The 20,801-nt window shown below is 47.2% G+C and overlaps 1 protein-coding gene across 1 annotated transcript in view; it reads right to left on the reverse strand.

Moving 5' to 3' along the window:
* Window positions 1–9,019: 9,019 nt before the first annotated feature.
* Window positions 9,020–20,801, reverse strand: part of Myom3 (myomesin 3) — a 58,157-nt gene continuing 46,375 nt past the window's right edge. The window contains exons 29-36 of the mRNA XM_004657323.2: window positions 18,772–18,859; window positions 17,824–17,862; window positions 17,517–17,625; window positions 15,296–15,459; window positions 13,870–13,906; window positions 13,682–13,704; window positions 11,454–11,509; window positions 9,020–10,330 (exon numbers count right to left, since the gene is read on the reverse strand). Of these exons, the coding sequence (XP_004657380.2) occupies window positions 10,070–10,330; window positions 11,454–11,509; window positions 13,682–13,704; window positions 13,870–13,906; window positions 15,296–15,459; window positions 17,517–17,625; window positions 17,824–17,862; window positions 18,772–18,859 (777 nt within the window). The 3' untranslated portion in view covers window positions 9,020–10,069. The remainder of the gene's footprint in view (window positions 10,331–11,453; window positions 11,510–13,681; window positions 13,705–13,869; window positions 13,907–15,295; window positions 15,460–17,516; window positions 17,626–17,823; window positions 17,863–18,771; window positions 18,860–20,801) is intronic.

Raw genomic sequence — 20,801 nt, forward strand, 5'->3', positions numbered from 1 at the left:
TAGCTAGGAAAATGTTTCAATGTATAAAAATGATTACTATTCAAGCCTGATTACCGGAGTTCAGATTCTCAGAACCCACACAAAAACCAGATGCAAATAGTGCATGCTTCTGGAACCGCAACATACCCGTGGCAGTGGGGGCAAAATCAGGGGAATCCAGAAGCCAATTCAGACAGAGAATAGAACGAGGTTACCAGAGCCAGTGAGGAGGACTGGAGAGGATATCTGATGGGTGTGGAGTTTCTGTTTGGGATGATGTAAGTGCTCCAGAAATAAACAGCAGCATTGGCGATGGATATCTTGCCATGGGACTGAACACTTAGAAGTCATTCAGGCTGGAGAGATGGCTCATCGGTTAAAGGTGCTTGCTTGCACAGCCTGATGGTACATGTTCAATTCCTCAGACACCCAAGTAAAACCAAACATGTATTCATTTGCAGCGGCAATACATCCTGGCATGCCAACACACATCCATGCAAATAAATATTATTTATTTATTTATTTATTTATTTATTTATTTGGATTGTCAAGGTAGGGTCTCACTCTAGCCCAGGCTGACCTGGAATTCAGTATGTAGTCAGGGTGGCCTTGAACTCATAGCGATCCTCCCACTTCTGCCTCCTGAGTGCTGGGATTAAAGGCGTGTGCCACTACACCTGGCTTAAATATTTTTAATAATAAATAATAATAATAATAATAATTTTTAGTAATTCAGACACCAGGCATGGTGGCACATATCTTTTATCTGTGCATTTGGGAGGCAGAGGTAGGAGACTCACTGATTTCAAGGCCAGCCTGGGACTACAGAGTGAGTTTCAGGCCAGCCTAGGCTAGTGTGAGACCCCATCTTGAAATGACAACGATGATGATGACAACAATGACAGCAGCAACAACAACATATAACAAAACAGTGGAAATGCAGTTATTTCGGATGCTGGCTTATGCTCAGAAGCCAGTGCCAGGATGAGAAGGGGTGAGGCAACAGACCCTGCGTGAGCAGAGAGTCGACTCAGGCCACATTATCAAAGCCAGAGTCTGAAAAGGTGACATTTGGCCTGAGACTTGAAACATGAGAGAAAGGGATGGAGGATATAACTGAGCAAAAAGGTCACTCTCACCAGGCATGGTGGCTCACGCCTTTAATCCCAGCACTAGGGAGGCAGAGGTAGGAGGATCGCCACGCTTTTGAGGCCACCCTGAGAATACAGAGTGAATTCCAGGTCAGCCTGGACTAGAGTGAGACCCTACCTCAAAAAACCAAAAACCAAAAACCAAACAAACCAAAAACAAAGAGGCCACTTTCAGCTTCTGAGCATCAGACACATCTTCGGGCAAAGGCCATATTTGGGAAAGTGGAGGAAAGCAGGATTGAGCCTTAGAACCTTAATCCTGAGGGCTAGAGAGATCATCAGTGGGTAAAGTATGAGGACCCGAGTTCTGAGCACTGTATATGTAAGGAAAGTGTAAGAGAAAAGCAAAAGGGAACACTGGACTTGATCTCTACAGACAGACAGTTTATTGACAGAAACAGTGAGGGGCAGCTGCCTTCTCATAGAATGAAGGCTGAAGCACTGAATCAGGCTGGGGTCAGACCTATAAGGAGGAGCCTTAGAAACAGACTGTACCAGGTGCCAATGATAAGAAAGCTGTAGCTGTTTGTGTCCTTGCTCAGAATAGGCTTCTTTAGCCAGGATCATCTAAGGGAGGACACTCAAATGGTGTCTGGTCCTTCAAGGCCATCTGAGCTAAGGGGAGTACATCAATCAGAGGAGGTGTCAAGCTTAATGAGGCCGAATACCTCTGTGACTTCTTTATTGCCTGTTAGTTTTAGGGATAGTTATTAACTCTTTAGTTCCCTCTAGTTTTTAGGGAAGGCTATTAACCGTTCCCTATCTGTCTGTCTGTCTGTCTGTCTGTCTGTCTATCTTCATAGGCTGAAGAGATGGCACATGCATTTAGAGTTCGTTTGCAGTGGCAGGAGGCCTTGGAGTGCTCATTCTTTATCTACCTCTTTGTTTTTCAATTGCTCTCTCTCTTTGATTTCTATTTGTAAATAAATAAAAATTCATTTAAAAATAAAAAAAATTTACTCCAAAAAGGGAATGAAGCTAGCCATGGTGGTGCACACTTTTAATCTCAACATTTGAGAGGCAGAGGTAGGAGGATCACAGTTCGAGGCCACCCTGAGAGCCTACCTTGAAAAACAAAAATGAAAACAAAAACAAACAAACAAAAAAAGGGATGAAAATGACATAGTATGCCATGGCAAACTATATCATGTTGACAGAGACTTATTTTGGATTAAAGGTGCTTGAAGAATAACAAGAGCAAACAGCAGTCCTGGCCATTCCCATTCCCTCCTGGAAGGAGATACAACATGCTCACGAAAGCTGCTCTCCCTGTTCTGGGAGGAAAGAAACTTCTTATGAGGTAGGGAGTCAAGGTTGGGAGAAATCTTTACAAAGAGACCTTGTTAAATTAACCCTCATCTTTCTAGTCACTTCTCCACAATTAATACTGGTGTGTGTGTTCTTGTACATGACTGTGGTCTCTCACATGCCACAGCGCATGTATGAAGGTCGGAGGAGGAATTTTGCGTGTTGCCCTCACCTTCTACCTCGTTTAGAGGGAGGGTCTCTCCCTCCCCTCTCCATTTGCCAAGCTGGCTGGCCAGGGAGGACCCAGGAAATTCCCGTGCCTCTGCCTCCCTTCACTGGGTTTACTGAAGCCCACCACGGCTCCCAGCTTTTGAACTCAGGTACTCACATTATGCCACAAGTGCTTTATCCACTGAGCCATGGCCCTATTTTTAAATTATTATTTATTTATTCAACAGAGAAAGGGAGAGGGAGGGAAGAAAGAAGGGGGAGAGAGAGAAAGAAAGAACAAGTATGCCAGGGCCTACTGCCTCTGCAAACAAACTCCAGATCCCTGCACCACTTTGTGCATCTGGCTTTACATGGGTACTGGGGAGTCAAACCCAGGTCATTAGGCTTTGCAAGCAAGTGTCATCTGAGCCATCTTTCTAGTCCATCCTCTAGCTTTAAAAAAAAATTTTTTTTTAATTTTTGTTTATTTATTTATTTGACAGAGAAAGAGGGAGAGAGTGAAAGAATGGACGCGCCAGAGCCTCCAGCTATTGCAAACGAACTCCAGATGCATGCACCCTCTTGTGCATCTGGCTAATATGGGTCCTGGGGAATCAAACCTGGGTCCTTTGGCTTTGCAGGCAAATGCCTTAACTGCTAAGCCACCCCTCCAGCCCCTAACTTGCTTTAAATATGAGCACAGGGCTAGGAAAATAAGGTAGGTAGACACTCTTAAAGATTTACCATTTAAGGGTTAAGGCACTTGCCTGCAAAGCCTAATGACTGGAGTTGATTTTCCCAGTAACCATGTACATGTAACTGCACAAAGTGGCACATGCATTTGGAGCTCATTGGCAGTGGCTAGAGGCCCTGGTGTGGCCATTTTCTATTTCTCTCAATCTCTCTCTCTCTCTCCTTCCCCTTGTAGATAAAAGACCAAAACAAACAAACAAGGAGCCGGGAGTGGTGGTGCATGCCTTTAATCCTAGCATTCAGGAGGTAGAGGTAGGAAGATAGACTTGAGTTTGAGGCCACCCTGAGACTACAGAGTGAATTCCAGGTCAGCCTGGACTAGAGTGGGATATGCATATATATGTATGTATATTTAAATTTACTGGACATGGTGGCTCATCCCTGTAATCTTAGCACTCAGGAGCCAGAAGTTAGAGTATTGCTGAGGGTTTGAGGCCAGCCAGGGCTATGTAACAAAACTCTGTCTCAAGGAAAAATAAGTCAAATAAAATTACCATCCACATAGTTTAAGCTCTATCTTCCCACCTACCTCCTCACCAGCAATTCTGTTGCTAGGTGAGCCATAATGGGCCATACTATTTTCTGGGACAATAAGCCATCTGCAATCTAATTTTCTAATTATTTATAATTGCAAACTCCTGCTAGTATAAACAAAAGGACTCAAGTGGCCACATTATAGTTGGTAGGAGGAGAAATATAAGGTTATTTAACTAAAACTAATTTTCTGCCTTTCCCTTGAGCTATACTCTTCAGACTAGCATAAAATTATTCTTAATTAGCTGTGTATACAGGGACACAAAGGCTTACATTTGCTTTGCAACATATAACTACATTAAAAATAACCTCGTAACCATTTCATAGTTCAGCTGGTTATTAAATAGTTCCACTAGAGGGAAAACAGCATTTTTTTTTTTTTTTTAGGTAGGATCTCACTCCAGCCCAGGCTGACCTGGAATTCACTCTGTAGTCCCAGGCTGTCCTCAAACTCACATCCATCCTCCTACCTTTGCCTCCTGAGTGCTGGGATTAAAGGCGCGTGCTGTGACATCTGGGACATGTTGTGTTCTTTAAGAACCTGGTACACAAAACCAAATAGCTATGTGTTTGTTTAAGTCACAAGGAAGGGGCTGGGGAGATGGCTCAGTGGATATCGAACCTGCTGTTCAAGTGTGGTGAGTTCCGATCTTCAGCACGCACGCAAATGCCAGGTAGGTGTGATGGCTGCGAATAAGCCCAGCACTTAAGAGGCAGTGACAGGGGAGGCACAGGGCAAGCTAGCTAGTCAGAGTACCAGAGTTCTGGGTTCAAGAGAGAGACTTGCCTCTAACAGTGACTTTCTCGTTGCTGAGACAAAACACCTGACCAGAAGCAGTTTAAGGAAGGAAAGGGTTTATTTTGGTTTACAGTTTTGAGGGGAAGTGTCATCATGGCAGGGAAAGCATGACAGAGCAGAGGCTGGGGTCACATCTTGTCACAGCAGCGAGAGTGAGCTGGATTATAAAGTCTCAAGGTCAACTGGGCATAGTGGCGCACACCTTTAATCCCAGCACTTGGAAGACAGAGGTAGGAGGATCGCTGTGAGCTCAAGGCCACCCTGAGACTACATAGTGAGTTCCAGGTCAGCCTGGGCTATTTATTTCAAAAACAAAATAAAATAGAGTAAAATAAAAAGTCCCGAGGTCACTGTGTGACACACGTCCTCCTGCATCTCCTCCAAGGCTCTATTCCCCAAAGGCTCCACCAACTGGGGGTTAAGAATGAGGCTTAGTCACAGACACATGATGCTAAGGGAACATCTTACATTCACACCACCATACTGCCTCAGAAAATGAAGTGGGGGTGATGGAGGAAGACACCCTCTGGTCAACCTTTGGTCTCCACACACATGCACCCACATACACATACTCATGCAAAAAAAATTAAATCCTAAGGAACCCTATAAATGAGGTTTGTTGATTTTCTTTTCTTTCTTTCCTTCTTCCTCTCTTTCTTTCTTTTTTCTTTTTCTTTTTGGTTTTTCAATGTAGCGTCTCACTCTAGTCTAGGCTGACCTGGAATTCACTATGTAGTACCAGGCTGGCCTCAAACTCAAAGTGATCCTCTTACCTCTGCCTCCCTAGTGCTGAGATTAAAAGGGTGCACCATCACGTCCTGCCTTGCTTTTTTTCTTTTATTTTTTCTAAAAATGTAATGAAACCTGATGTGTTGGTACATGTCTTTAATCTCAGTACTAGGGAGGCTGAGGCAGGTGGATCACCATGAATTCAAGGCCAACTTTGGATGCAGAGTGAGTTTAGGACAGGCTGGGTTAGAATGAGATGCTGCTTCAAAATAAAATAACAAAACCAAAAAAAAAAAACCCTTAATAAAAATATTCATTTGATCACCATTCATGCAGAGACAGAATGGAACAGTGTAGGCAGAGATGATCTCTGAAGTGTACAGTGCTAGAATATTCCACATGAAAAACTGATCTAATCTCTTAAAGGAAGAAAAAAAAATAAAGTTAAGAAAAAAAGGGGGAATATTTACTGTCTCTCAAAAAAAAAAAAAAAAAAAGACATAGGGGCTGGAGAGATGACTTAGCAATTAAGGCACATGCCTGAGAACCCTAAGGACCCAGGTTTGATCTCTCTCCAGACCCACAAAAGGTGAGGCAAGCACAAGGTTGCACATGCCCACTAAGGGGCACAAGTGTCTGGAGTTTGATTGCAGTAGCTGAGGCCCTGGTGCGTGCGCCAATTCTCTCTCTTTTTCTGTTTCACTTTCTCAAAAAAAAAATACATGGACTGAAGAGATGGCTTAGGGGTTATGGCACTTGCCTGCAAAGCTAAAGGATGCAGGTTCAACTCCCCAGTACCCATATAAGCCGGATATACAAGATGTCACATGTATTGAGTTGTAGTGGCTAGAGACCCTAGTGTGCCCATTCTTTCTTTATATATATATATCTGTCTCTTTCTCTCTCTCAAATAAATAAATAAACAAGCAAATAAACAATATTTAAAAAAAGACATTATGCAACACAAAACAGGACCTTTTACTGTTTTAAAACAAAATCCGATAGAGAGGATCTGCACTGGAGAGATGGTTTAATGGTTAAGGCGCTTGCTGCGAAGCCTAAGAACGCTTGTTCAAATCTCCAGGTCCCACATAGTAGCCAGATGCAGAAGTGATGTAAGCGTGCAGTTTCACACATGTGCACAATAGGAGCGCACGCGTCTGGAGTTCTTTCTCAGTGCCTGAAAGGCCCTGGCACGCCCATTCTCTCTTTCTCTCTCTGTCTCTTTTTCTCTCAAAAATAAAATATTATTAAAAAAAAAAGAAAGGGAGGATCTGGACCATTTTGAACTGAGGCAGCTCTGCATAAACATGGAGATAGGAGAATGAACTGACCTCACGAGAGAAACTAGTCAAGCAAAGCTCACAGAAGTTTTCATGCCTAAGAGAATATGTTAATGTATAAAATATAAAAATACAGTATGGCTATGCCTTCTTAGGTGTGTAATGAATCACCAAACTTCTGTTGAATGCACTTATTTATTTATTTATTTATTTTTAAAATATTTTATTTTTCTTTATTTGAGAGAGAGAGAGAGAAATAGGCAGAGGAAGAGAGAGAATGGGTATGCCAGGTCCTCCAGCCACTGCTAATGAACTCCAGATGCATGTGCCCCCTTGTGCATCTGGCTTATGTGGGTACTGGGGAGTCGAACATGGACCCTTAGGCTTTGCAGGCAAGCGCCTTAAGCACTAAGCCATCTCTCCAGCCCGTTTATTTATTTATTTATTTATTTTGGTTTTTTGAGGTAGGGTCTCACTCTAGCTCAGGCTGACCTGAAATTCACTATGTAGTCTCAGGGTGGCCTCAAACTCATGGCAATCTTCCTACTTCTGCCTCTCAAGTGCTAGGATTAAAGGCATGTGCCACCACACCAGGCAATTTTAAAAATTATTGACAAATTCCATAATTATAGATAATAAACCATGATAATTCCCTCCCCCCACTTTCCTCTTCACAACTCCACTCTTTATCATATCCCCTCCCCCTCTCAATTAGTCTTTTATTTGGATGTAATCTTTTCCTCCTATTATGATGGTCTTGTGTAGGTAGTGTCAGGCACTGTGAGGTCATGGATATCCAGGCTTTTTTGTCTGGAAGAGCACATTGTCAGGAGCCCTGCCTTTTCTTTAGCTCCTATGTTCTTCCAGAGACCTCTTTTGCAATGGACCCTGACCCTTGGAAGACGTAATAGAGACATTTCAATGCTGAACACTCCTCTGTCACTTCTCAGCACTGTGGTGCCTTTTGAGTCATCCCAAGGTTACCATCACCTGAAAAGAGAAGCTTCTCTAACTGAAAGTAAGGATAACCTTAGTATATGGGTATGAACATTAAGAAAAGTACTTACTGGGCAGTTTGGTGAACATAATACATGAATTTAGCCAGATACCATCAGGCATTAACATTCCTAGGGCTCATGATCCCCCCCCATCATAGTTTTCCAGTACCAGGTATGTATTTCCTCCTGTGGAGTGGGCCTCCAGTTCAAGTAGAGGGCAGTTGGTTTCCTCCATAACAGACATGCCACTATTGCACCTGTTGGTTCATTTGGTCTGGCAGGCCCAACTTAAGGCTCATAGTGTCCGCTGTTGTTTATCTCCACTGATGACTTCTCTCTCTCCCATGGAGCTGTGTGCAGCATAGCTTTTTCCAGCTCTGTCATCTGGTCTGTAAGGAGGTGGTTTTCAGCTCAGCTCCAGCAAGATTTCTCAGTGACCTTGCAGCCCAAGCATGTGGAGTCTTCAGCAGTAGGTCTTACCACTTATTCCTGGTGGGAAACCAAGAGCCTCAGCAATCACCTGTAATGTTTTGGGGGCATCGGAGTCTTCTCTGGCCAGCAACTCACTAGAAGGTATCCCATCCCCAGGTTGATTTATTTTATCCTTAAATTCAGAGGTCATTTCAGAAGTCAGAGGCAGGTGTTAACATCTGGTGTTGGAAGTACAGATAGGTTTTTATTTTCTCCTTTATACTTTACTAACTTTTCTAGAATTTTACAATAAATGTCTATAATTTTATAATCCCACCCCATCTTATGTTTTTTTATTTATTGCTTATTTTTTTAAGATTTATTTTTATTTACTTATTATTTAGAGACAGAGAGAGGGAACAAGAGAGATAGAGGAAGAATGGGTGTGCCAGGGCCACTGCAAATGAACTCCAGACGCATGCACCACTATGTGCATCTGGTTTACGTGGGACCTGGAGAATCGAAGCTGGGTCCTTAGGCTTCGCAGGCATGCACCTTAACCATTAAGCAATCTCTCCAGCCCTTTTTTAATTTTTTAAATTTAATTTTAAATATTTTTATTTATTTATTTGAATAAGGGGAGGGAGAATGTGAACAAACTTGGAAACATGCACCCTTTTATGCATCTGCCTTTCATGGGTACTGGAAAATTGAACCTGAGTCCTTAGGCTTCACAGGCAAGCACCTTAATCACGAAGCAATTTCTCCAGCCCTACCTTATCGCTTTTTTTTTTTTAAGATAGGGCCTCTCTCTAGCCCAAGCTAACCTGGAATTCACCATGTAGCCTCATGGTGGCCTTGAACTCACAGTGATCCTCGTACCTCTGCCTCCCAAGTGCTGGGATTAAAGGTCTGTACCACCACACCCGGCCCTACCTTATGTTTTAAAAGAAAGAAACTGGAGAGCAGGGCCATACTCAGCCTTGTGCTAAAAACCAGCAAGCAGGTCAACCAACATCCGTCACACCTGACCTAGGCCCCATACTAGAAGAGGCTCCGAAGGTTGTCAGCTCCATGTCTGGCTCCCATAGGCAACCTCTGCTCAATCCTCAAACCTCAAACCATTGCCCGCCCCCCTCGTGCCTGTGCCTGTTCCCAAAGTAGCCTTCTCCCACCTCCACAGGCAAAGTGGCCTCCGTTTTCTGGGCTCAACGCCAGTTCTGCCCACTGTAGGAAAGTGTCTTAAAGCCCTACATCTCTCATTTGGAAGAGTCATCTGTCTCCTTCCTCTGACCATTGGTGACACTTTCCTTGGACCTTCATCATCTCCTGCCTTGCCCTGGAGTCATTTGCTCCCAGGTCTGTTTTCCTCTGTGGCTGAGGACTCCTCCTGGGCAGGCTCCGCACACAGTTTATCTTTAAGTTTCCAGTGCCACCTGAGGCATGCTACACTTCCAGTGAATGTTGGTTGGCCTCATGGGAACTGAAATAATCTTAATCTAAAAGAGGAGAATGTGCTGATGGGGCTCATATGTAACAATAACCTTCTAGATGCCAGTAGACAACCCCCAATGTGGCACCCAAACTGTTCAACATTGCCAAATGTGCCCTTGCAGAGCAAATCTGCCTCCTGGTGAGAACCATGCCGGGGGTCTATAAGGGCTTTTCTCAAGCCCTCCCTAGGAGTGGCCAGGAAAGTCATCTCATGGGTGAGGAAGGCAGAATTTATGAAGGACTTGTTGAAATGAGTCTTGTGTCTGAGTTTCCAATTTCCAAGTTAGTGCTCACCCACAACCCTGGGGGTCTCTGAGGACCCCAGTGGGGTCTTTGCTTGTCCTCTTTGGTGTGTCCACCCAGCTCCCCTCATGCTCTGAGTTCCACCCTGTCCCCTTCCCTTGCCCCATCCCCACAGTGTGTGCCAGGCTGTGACCCAATGGCTGGCCCACTGGTCCATGCAGGTTGGAGCTCAGGGGGTCACATCTTCAGGTCCTTGGGCTCTTCGCCGTGTTTGAACACGCTGATAGTGACCTGGCCCGTCTCTGAGCCGTACTTGTTCTTGACAAAGACACCGTAGCGTCCACTATCTTCACTGGTGACCTTCTCAATGGTGATGGTGACTTCTGTCCCCTTCACCTCCATGTGGTAGCGGTCATGGAAGGTAACGGGTTGATCATTCTTTAGCCAAGCGATTTCAGGGGAGGGGTCTCCTGAGATGACACAGGTCAAGCACAGGGTCTGTTTTGATAGATAGGAAGAGAGGAGGTCACTTCCTTGTGACTAGAACTGGGCACCTAGGAAGCTCCTAGTATAGGTGGCTCCTTAGAACACACGTATTATGGGCATTTTATTTTGTTTCAATCCCATATTTTCTGGCCTTGACTTTTATTTAATATTTTAAAATCTTTTCTTTTTTTTTTTTTTTTAAAGGTAGGGTCTTGCTCTAGCTCAGGCTGACCTGGAATTCACTACATAGTTCCAGGGTGGCCTCGAACTCACAGCTATTCTCCTACCTTTGCCTCCTGAGTGCTGAGACTAAAGGGGTATGCCACTATGCCCGGCATGACTAGTACTAATGCCTTATTTCCTGTGGTTGCCTTGGCAGCAAAATTAGAAAAATATGTAACATCTGGAATGACACATAATAACAATGCATGACATAAAACAGGCCCCCTATTGATGGTAGATGTGATTTAAATTTATTTATTTATTTATTTTTGGTTTTTTGAGGTAGGGTTTCACTCTGGCCCAGGCTGACCTGGAATTCACCATGTAGTCTTGGGGTGGCCTTGAACTCACAGTGATCCTCCTACCTCTGCCTCCTGAGTGCTGGGATTAAAGGCGTGTGCCACCACGCCTGGCTAAATTTTTTTTATGTGTGTATGCATGTGTGGATATGTATGATGTGTGAATGAGTGCACGCATGGTGTGGTGTGTGTGGCGGCTGAGGACAACCTCTGGGTGTTCATGTTCTCCTTCTCCCTTCTTTGCTGTGTTTTGCTGCAAGGGCATTTAACCACCGAACCATTTGCCCAGCCTCAGCTGTAATTTTTAAAAACTCTAGAGCTGTATGATTCTGGCCCTGGAAGAGCTTAAAGAATCATCAAACTCCCATGGAAACTGAAGGCACAAGTGACCGGCTCTGTGACCCAGGGCTGATTAGAGTGTTGGGGGGTCTGACATTGGGATCAATGGCTTTCCTTGATACATATGTCCTCAGGAGTTATTTGGTGAGTTAAGGCAAAGTTGAGACTTTTTGCCCAACCTACCACCCTTAGAGCTTCACAGTTTGAGCATCTGGGAGGGATCCTTGAGGGAATATGAGCATGGGACTGTTGGCCATGGCCAGGAGGGACAGTACCTTATCTTCCATGATGGTGGCCACATCTGGTAGGCCCCTGACCACCTTGGCCCGATCTGGAAGGGAAACAAGAGTGTTGAGTACTGAAGTCTTGATGCCTGTCCTCAGAACAGCTTTCCTTAGAGCTGAGGGCTCATGTGAAGCAAAGCTTCTTCCTTCTTCTATCATCTTTTTAAAAAAATTTTATTAGCATTTTCCATGATTATAAAAAAATCCCATGTTAATTCCCTCCCTCCCCCTCTATCATCTTTTAAATTTTATTTGTTTATTTATTTAACTGAGAGAGAGAGAGAGAAAAGAAGCAGATAAAGAAAGAAGGAATGGGGTGTCAGGGCCCCCAGCCACTGCAAACGAGCTCCAGATGCATGTGTCACCTTGTGCATCTGGCTTACATGGGTACTGGGGAATCAAACCTGGGTGCTTCGGATTTTCAGGTAAACATCTTAATCACTAAGCCATCTCGCCAGCCCCTAAATTTTATTTTTACTATTTATTTACTTGTGCATATGTGTGTGGGTGTATGCACCAGGGTCTCATGTCATTGCAAACAGATGCCAGATGCTTGTGCCACTTTTTTGCATCCAGCTTTATGTAAGCCACTAGAGAATTGAAGGGTCTTAGACTTTACAAGCAAGTGGCTTTAACCACTAGGCAATCTCTCCAGTCCTCTTGTTTCATCTTTAACTACCGAGCCATCTCCACAGGCCTCTTTAACACACCATGACATGCTACCTGGCCTTCATACATGGAAGATATGTGACATGGGGTGTTTCATTGAGTTGAGGTCGCTAAGCTTGGTGATATCTGGGACTGACAGTAAGATACCTCTTCCCTCAAACAGTGGGAGAGAAGGGAAGTGAGATTGCTCTGAACTTAAACTGGCCACATCCACCCAACAAACTGTCAGTGACCACCTAGAGACAGACGTGAGAGGAGGTCAGAAAAGTGGGAGCTCTCTAGATACCTCGGCTTTGGTCCCTCTGACCTACAGGCTATTGTGGGTAGGCAGAAAGAGAGTCAGTTGTAAATCACCAGGCAGAGAGTAGTGGAGGCCATGGAGAAGGGAGTCAGCTAGGCCCTAGACCATATGTCTTGAATTTCAGAGGTGGGTGTGGATGGCAACTGTGAAAGGCCCTGACTCCAGCAGGGGTGGCCCCAGGATCAGGCAACTATTGTGACCAGGAATTCTCATCAGCCTTCCACAGCTGCAGGGAAGAACCTATTTCTCTCACTGACTGATTTCTCAAATCCCAGCAACCATATGTTGGCCATTTCCATTTCCTTCTGGGGGGGTCTGGGATGGGGTGTCATATCAAGGAACATGACCTTCCAGGACAGAAAGGGATGTTTGTGTTTGGCAGATGGCTAGAGGGTGGTGTGAGGGCCCCCTCTGGCCTAAGCAGCCCAAGGTTGGCCCTGGGCTGTGATGTCTCCTCTGAGGTGGTTGACCCCTGCAAGGGCTCCTCACAGCATGGCCACTCAGACCCTTAAAGTGCCCAGATTATGGCCATGAAATCAATGCCTGCACTTCCTGTTAAGCCGGTGCGATCGGGGACAATGGTACCACGCAGAGAGATGCACCAGTGTGCCCATGCTGGTGCTCACTTGGTCTACTCACTCCTCACAGTCATCCAGGACTCTCCCTGTGGTCAGGCCGGCAGGGCTGTGGGGTCTACAGCCTGCCTTGTCCTTCCAGGAGGCTCTTAGTTCTTGTCACAGGCCAGGGACACCAGAGGGTTACCACTCCCAACAGTGGTTGGTGGGCATTGCAGATGGGACGAACTTGACTTTGTGGACTTGAGTAGTGACTTTTTTTTTTTTTTGCTAACTCAGGAACCACACCGCAGTGTCCTGGGCTTGTGGCTGATTCTGAGTTAGCCCTCTGCCCTGCCCTGCCCTTCCCCAACAGCCTTAGCTTTGGCTCATAAACTGTGCCCGTCCCACAGCCTGCTCAGAAAGACTAGCCCAGCCTCATGCCTCTCGGTTCCCTGCCTTTAGGTCCCAGCACGGGACACTAGGTACACCAGACCTGCACTAAGCATGCACTAAGCAAGCTCAGGCTCCTTATCTGTGTGCCTGTGTGCAGCTACTCCGCAGTGCCTTGCCCGCAGTCCTGCGAAACCCCCAAGTCCCTCAGAGCCTACCGGGGAGCTGGGATCTCAGCAGCCTGTGAGGAGGCTGCAGAGAAGAAAGGCTGGACAAAAGCAGCAGGACCGCGGAGGACTTACTCTTCTCAATGATGGCCAAGGCCCTGAAAGACAGAAAATAGGAGCAGGGTGTTGGGTTCCACGTGTCAAAGGACAGTCACGCTGCATGGGATGTGGGGGCGCAAGGGAAGGTGGAGCTGCCCTGAGCACAGTTCGTGCCATAACTGAGGGGCCCATGCTTTATAAGGAGAAGCGTGGAGGAAACTTACTTCAGTCTCTGGTGCTCAGCCAGGGCATCGTCGAAAGCTGTGGCGCAGAGATGAAGGAGAGGGTAAGACAGTGTGATGCGGACGGCCCTCCACTCTACTCCCTGCTACAGGGGTCTCTTGGGGGGGGGCAGTGGCAGGACTGGGGAGACAGGAGTCTCCCAAAAGACCATGGAATTGTCTTTTTTTTTTTTGCTTTCAAGGTGGGGTTTCATTCTAGCCCAGGCTGACCTGGAATTCACTACGTAGTCTCAGTATAGTCTTGAACTCACAGCGATCCTCCTACCTCTGCCTCCCGAGTGCTGGGATTAAAGGCACGTGCATCATGCCTGGTGGGATTTTCCATATATTTTTAAAATCTCCTTGTGTGTGTGTTCATGTGTGTGAGTACAGCACACATGTGGAGGTCAGAGCATAACCTCGGGTGTCCATCTTGTTCGAGGAAGGGCCTCTTCTGGTTTGCACCAGGCTAGAAGGCCTGAGAAGTCTTGGGGAGTCTCCTGTCTCCATCTTCCATCTCACCATAGGAGCTCTAGAATTATTCACATGCAGGCTACCACCATGCCCGCCTTTATGTGGGTTCAGGGGATTCAAACTCAGGTCCTCACACTTGTGTGATAAGTGCTTTATCCATGAAGTCATTTCCCCAAGTCAGATTTTCTTCTTAAAATATTTTTAAAATATATTTCTTATTTTTTCATATTTTATTTATTTATTTATGAGCGAGAGAGAGAAAGAGAGAGAGAGAAATGGGCACATCAGAGCCTCCAGCCACTGCAAACAAACTCCAGATGCATGTGTCCCTTTGGGCATCTGGCTTACGTGGATCCCGGGAAACCAGGGTTCTTTGGCTTTGCAAGAAACTGCCTTAACTGCTAAACCATCTCTCCAGCCCATTTAAAAATATTTTTATTTATTTGCGAGAGAGGGGGGGGGGGAGAATGAGCAGGGCTTCTTGCCACCGTAAATGAACTCCAGATGCACATACTACTTTGTGCACCTGGCTTTACAGGGGTACTTGGGAATTGAACCCAGGCCACCTGGCTTTGCAGGCAAGTGCCTTTAGCTGCTGAGCCATCATCCCAGCTCTCCTTTCAAAATTTCCATTTTTTTTTTTTTTTGAGGTAGGGTCTTGCTCTAGCCCAGGCTGACCTAGAATTCACTCTGTAGTCTCAGGGTGGCCTTGAACTCATGGTGATCCTCCTACCTCCGCCTCCCAGAGTGTTGGGATTAAAGGTGTGCACCACCATGCCTGGCAAAACTTTTATATGTTCTTGAGACAGTGTCCTGCTACATAGCCTAGGCTGGCCTTGAACTTGTCATCCTCCTGCCTCTACCTCCCAAGCACTGAGGCTGCAGGAGCGTGTCACCATGGGCACCCCATGGGCTGTTCTAGACTGCTTTCTCAGCAGACATGAAGATGGCTCACCTTGCCCGGAGAGATCCACTGAGAGCTGCCGGAGTTCCTTCCCAGCAGCAATTTCCAAGGTGTATTTGCCCTTGTCCGAGTCCTTGGGGTCCAGGATGTGGAGCCAGATCTCTTTCAGGGTGGTTCCGGCCCTGACCCGCTCACCACTCTCCAGGCGCTTGTCTCTGAATGCGAGGGTCAAGAGTGTCTAAGGTTGACGGCTTGCAGACTCCCTGCACACGGCCACTCGGGGCCCGTTGTTTTCAGATCCGTAGACTGAGGGGTGTGACCATCCATGAGACATTCGACACAGAGCCACTCATCCATTCATCACTCAGTACTCCATTCACCCAGCCATTATTCAACCTCTCCTGTCCTTCCTTCCTTCTGTGAATCTAGCGGCAGCTCAGCCTACATCTGTCATAAGCGATGCAGATTAGGAATTCTGAGCAAATGGCTTTCCTGGGACAGTGAGATGGTTAATATTGACTGTCCTCCTGACAGAGGCTAGAAGACAGATCTCAGGGCATGTTTGTGAGGGAATTTCTAGACTGGGTTAATTGAAGTGCATTATCTGTGTTAAATGTGGGTGGGCTGGGGTCCTGGACTGTATCAAAAGGAGAGAGCTGGGTGAGCGCCAGCATTCACCTCTCCCCATTTCCTCTCTGTGGATGCAATGGGACCACTGCCTCATGTTCTGGCCACCATGCTGTCCCCACCAGGGTGGACTGTACTCTCTCTCAAACTGTGAGTCAAAGCAAAGCCTTCTTCCTCCCTTTGGTTGCTGTTATTGGGTATTTTGTCACAGCTACAAGAAAAAAATTAATGAATACAGGTAGTGTCTGACAAAGTCCTCTGACTTTGGGAATCACTTGTGTACCTGTTTCCTCTCATCTTGACCCTCCCAGGGCTTCTTCCCACAGTCACTCTCCCCTGACCTTTAAAATATGTAATTATTTTATTTATGAGGGGAGGGGAGCGAGCACACATCAGGGCCTTCAGCTGCTGCAAATAAACTCCAGATGCATGCACCACCTTGTGCATCTGGCTTACGTGGGTTCTGAGGAATCAAATCTGGGTGCTTTGGCTTTTCAGGCAAGCGCCTTAACCGCTGAACCATCTTTCCAGCCCTCCTCTAACCTTTAGAAACCACACAAGCTTAAACGCCTTCCTGTCTCTACTTAAAATTCATTCCCAAAGACGCCTAGCCCTTGTCCCCAATATTTTATTGCTGCATGGCTCAGAAACTATGTCCAGAGAAGGAGCCGTCATTGTCCTGAAGCTCCACGTGGCCCCGGTTTTCAAACCTACCCTCGTGGGTCTTCAAACCAGCCTTCCTTCGAGAAAGGTGCAGCCACGTCTGCTCCGCACACCTGAGTCATGCACATGACACGAAGCCCTGGGAAGCCTCTGTTCTCAAACCGTCTGGGGAGACCTAGCTCCTGGCTGTGTACCTGGAAACCTTCTCCCTCCCGTCTGCAACCCCCGCCCCTCATTTAGTTGTCAGCACCATGGGTCCTTCTGCCTGGGCCTTCCCCCTAAGCCTGGCTGCCTGAGTTTACCACAGCTGCAGAGGCCTCATTCCTGCAGCCCTCCATTGCCTCCCCCACCCCATCCTCTCCTCTCTTCGTCTCTCCTTTTTTTTTCAAGGTAGGGTCTCATTCTAGCCCAGGTTGACCTGGAATTCATAGGATGGCTTTGAACTCATAGCAATCCTCCTACCTCTGCCTCCCAAGTGCTGGGATTACAGGCGTGTACCACCACGCCTGGCTCTCCTTTACTGAGATGGGGTCCTCATTATGTAACCTAGGCTGGCTTCAAACTCACAACCTTCTGTGTGTACTTCCCAAGTTCTGGGATTACAGGTGTGTACCACCACACCTGGTTTACGCAGTGCTTGGAATCTGGCAGGCTAGACAAGCACTCTGCCACCTGAGCCAGATACTGCTCTGGATCCACAGTCTCCTGTGGTCGTAAAGATCCCAGACAAATGGCCCTGTCGCCACCATTCCCATCTTCCCCAGGGAAAACCCTTCTATTCCTCTAATCGTTGATTCCCATCCCCAACCACACATAGGGACTGTAGGACAAGTGTGAGACCCTCACCTCTGCTAGAGCCCTGGGACTGGGCTCTGCTGGAAGCACTGGGCAGGGCGATGGGGGGAGGGAAGACCCCATGGGACAGGTGCTAGAGCTCTATGGCCTGGCTGAGGTCTCAGGGCCAAGGCCAAGGCCGACCTACTTGTGGAACCAGGCGGTTTTCATGTAGTCCACGTTGTAGAACTTGACCTTGCTGAAGAGCCGGATCCCTTCCTCGGTCCCCTGGATTTTCAGTGGGGTTGCAGAGAAAGCTGGGGACATAGAGGAGAAGGGTGAGCCTTCCCGGAGGATCTATGAGTGGTGTGTTTTGGGGTTAGCCTACGTGCTGCCGCCGTGGGGGGGGGTGGCAGTGTGGTGGGGACAGCGCTGGAAGGAGGTGGTAGACCCATTCCCCCAGCCAAGTCTCTCTGGCAGCAGGAAGGGTAGGGCAAAGAGGTGGGCACACTTACCACTGATCCGGCCCAACTCAGTGAAGACAGCGTCGAGAGCTGGGGGGAGACAGAGAATGGTCAGCTGGGTGGGGCTCCCCAGGGAGGCGCAGGGGTGGGACATCCTTGAGAACCAGTGGAGGAGCTCAGAGAGGATGACTTGGGGACGGGAAGGGATCTATGGCAGTCAGTGCTGGGTGGAGCACAGGGGCTGCTATGTATGGAGAGCTGGTAGGCCATGGGATGGTCTTCTAGCCAACCGGCCTCAAGAACAGCCTGGGCCCTCTGTGGGTAGAAGGACTCCAAGCCTGGGCACATTGTGGTGTATTACAGTATTATACATCTAAGCCCTGGCCACTGACTAGCTTTGCAAGTCACTTAATTCTTTTGTCTTTTCTCTCTCGTTCTTTTAAAAAATATATTCTGTTTATTTGGGAGAGAGAGAGATAGAGAGAATGGGTACACCAGGGCCTCCAGCCAGCCACTGCATCTGGTTTACGTGGGTCCTAGGGAGTCCAACTGGGATCCTTTGGCTTTGCAGGCAAGTGCCTTAACTGCTAAGCCATCTCTCTAGCCTGCCTGCCTGCCTTCCTTCCTTCCTTCCTTCCTTCCTTCCTTCCTCCCTCCTTCCCTCCTTCCCTACCTTCCTTCCTTCCTTCTTTCCTTTCTTTCTTTCTTCAAGGTAGGGTCTCACTGTAGCTCAGGCTGACCTGGAACTCATTCTGTAGTCCCAGGCTGACCTCCAACTCATGGTGATCCTCCTACCTCTGCCTCCCGAGTGCTGGGATTAAAGGTGTGTGCCACCACGCCTGCCAAGTCACTTAATTTTTTTTTTTTTTTTAACCTCAGTTTCTGCAAGTGACACAAGGATCCCATAACCCCCAGGCCACATGTCATAGCTCGGTTTCTTGCTTCATTGTGACTTTCCCATAGCCCTCCTGTCTCGTCTCTGACATTGCCAGCCCCTACCTTCACCTGTGAGGTCCAGCACAGTGTCATCCTGCCCTCGATCATCAGAAACGACCGCTCTGTAAGTTCCCTGGTCCTCTTTGGATAGCTGGAAAGGGAGATAAGGACAGTGAAGGGACATGGGTTGGAGAGGAGAAATGGCCTGGGCGCCAGGCTGGCTCCAACCCTGCATGGCTTCAGGCAAGATTCTGCTCTCCTGGGGCCTCAGCTCACTCCTCTGGGCTGGATGCTCTTCTAAGGTTTCTGGCAGCCCAGAGCCCTTGATTCTTATCTCAGGGACTTGGGGAAAGTGCGGGAGCGCATGCGCATGCGCACTCACAATGGCGGAAACCCGGCTGCTACGTGGAGCCCAGCCAAGCCCAGCACGGTGACCCTCCCAGCCAGAGCCTATCTGCGCGAGGCGCAATTTCTCCATCCTGCCCTGTCGCTGGGGCCCGGATGGAGGGACCCTCCTGCCTTTCCCCAGAAGGAAGCGTGTTTTCTTATGCTTAGGTCACCGGGGGTGGGGGTGGGGGCCTTCTGGCCTGTGCTTGCAACCCCAAGTAAAATCTAAACCAATTGTTTGGTTTATACCTTATACTGCTACTACTACTACTACTACTACTACTACTACTACTACTACTACTACTACTACTACTAAGTATTATTATTATTAATGTGTTTGGTTTTCTAGGTAGGGTCTCACTCTAGCCCAGGCTGAGCTGGAATGCAGTCTGTAGTCTCAGGCTGGCCTCGAGCTCACAGTGATCCTCCTACCTCTGCCTCCCAAATTAGGAGATTAACGTGTAGTTCATCATGCCCGGTTTACCTTTGCAATATTTTCTGGGCATGGAGCCCAGGGCATCTTGTGTGCTAGGCCAGTTTTGTACCGCTGAGCTCATTTCCTCAAAAAATGCTCTTTTTTCCTTTTTTTTTTTTTTTTTTTTAACGTGGGATCTGGGGATGGAGCTAGGGTACTCCAGCGTGGGCAGCAAGTGCATTATTTACTGAGTCATCTCTCTACCTGGGATTATGCGCTTTTTTTTTTGAGGTAGGGTCTCACTCTAGCCCAGGCTGACCTGGAATTCACTCTGTAGTCTCAGGGTGGCCCCAAACTCACAGTGATCCTCCTACCTCTGCCTCCCGAGTGCTAGGATTAAAGACATGTGCCACCATGCCTGGCTTGGTATTATGCTTTTAAGGTAAAATGCAGAGGTCAGGAGGTCAGGGCTGTAGCTCAGCTGGTAGAATACTTGCCTAGCATAGCTAAGTTTGATTCCCAGCACTGTATAAACCTGATATAGTGGTGCATATCAATGTTCCCAGCGCTCAGGCAATGAAGGCTGGAGGATCAGAAATTTAAGGCTATCCTCAGCTATATAGTGAGCTAAAGGTCAGCTTGGAATTACAAGACACTGTCTCAAAAAGAAAAAAAAAATAGGGCTGGAGAGATGGCTTAGCAGTTAAGGTGCTTGCCCACAAAGCCAAAGGACCTTGGTTCAATTCCCCAGGACCCATGTTAGCCAGATGCACAAAGGGGGTGCACACATCTGGAGTTCGTTTGCAGTGGCTGGAGGCCCTGGTGCTCCCATTCTCTCCCTCTCTCTCCCTCTTTCTCTATCAAATAAATAAACAAATAAAAGAAAACATTTTTTTTTTTTTTTGTTTTGTTTTTCGAGGTAGGGTCTCACTCTGGCTCAGGCTGACCTGGAATTCACTATGTAGTCTCAGGGTGGCCTCGAACTCTCAGTGATCCTCCTACCTCTGCCTCCCGTGTGCTGGGATTAAAGGCGTGCGCCACCACGCCCGGCTGAAAACATTTTTTAAAAAGAAAATAAATAAATGGAGGGCTGGAGAGACAGCTTAGTGGTTAAGGTGCTTGCCTGAGAAGCCAAAGGACCCAGGTTCGATTCTCTAGTACCCACATAGGCCAGATGCACAAGGTGGCATGTGCGTCTGGAGTTTATTTGCAGTGGCTAGAGGCCCTGACACATGCATTTTCTTTCTATTTGCCTCTTTCTCTTTCTCTCCCTTAAATAAATAAATAAAAA

This window comes from Jaculus jaculus, chromosome 5, assembly GCF_020740685.1.
Source record: "Jaculus jaculus isolate mJacJac1 chromosome 5, mJacJac1.mat.Y.cur, whole genome shotgun sequence".
Taxonomy (NCBI): domain Eukaryota; kingdom Metazoa; phylum Chordata; class Mammalia; order Rodentia; family Dipodidae; genus Jaculus; species Jaculus jaculus.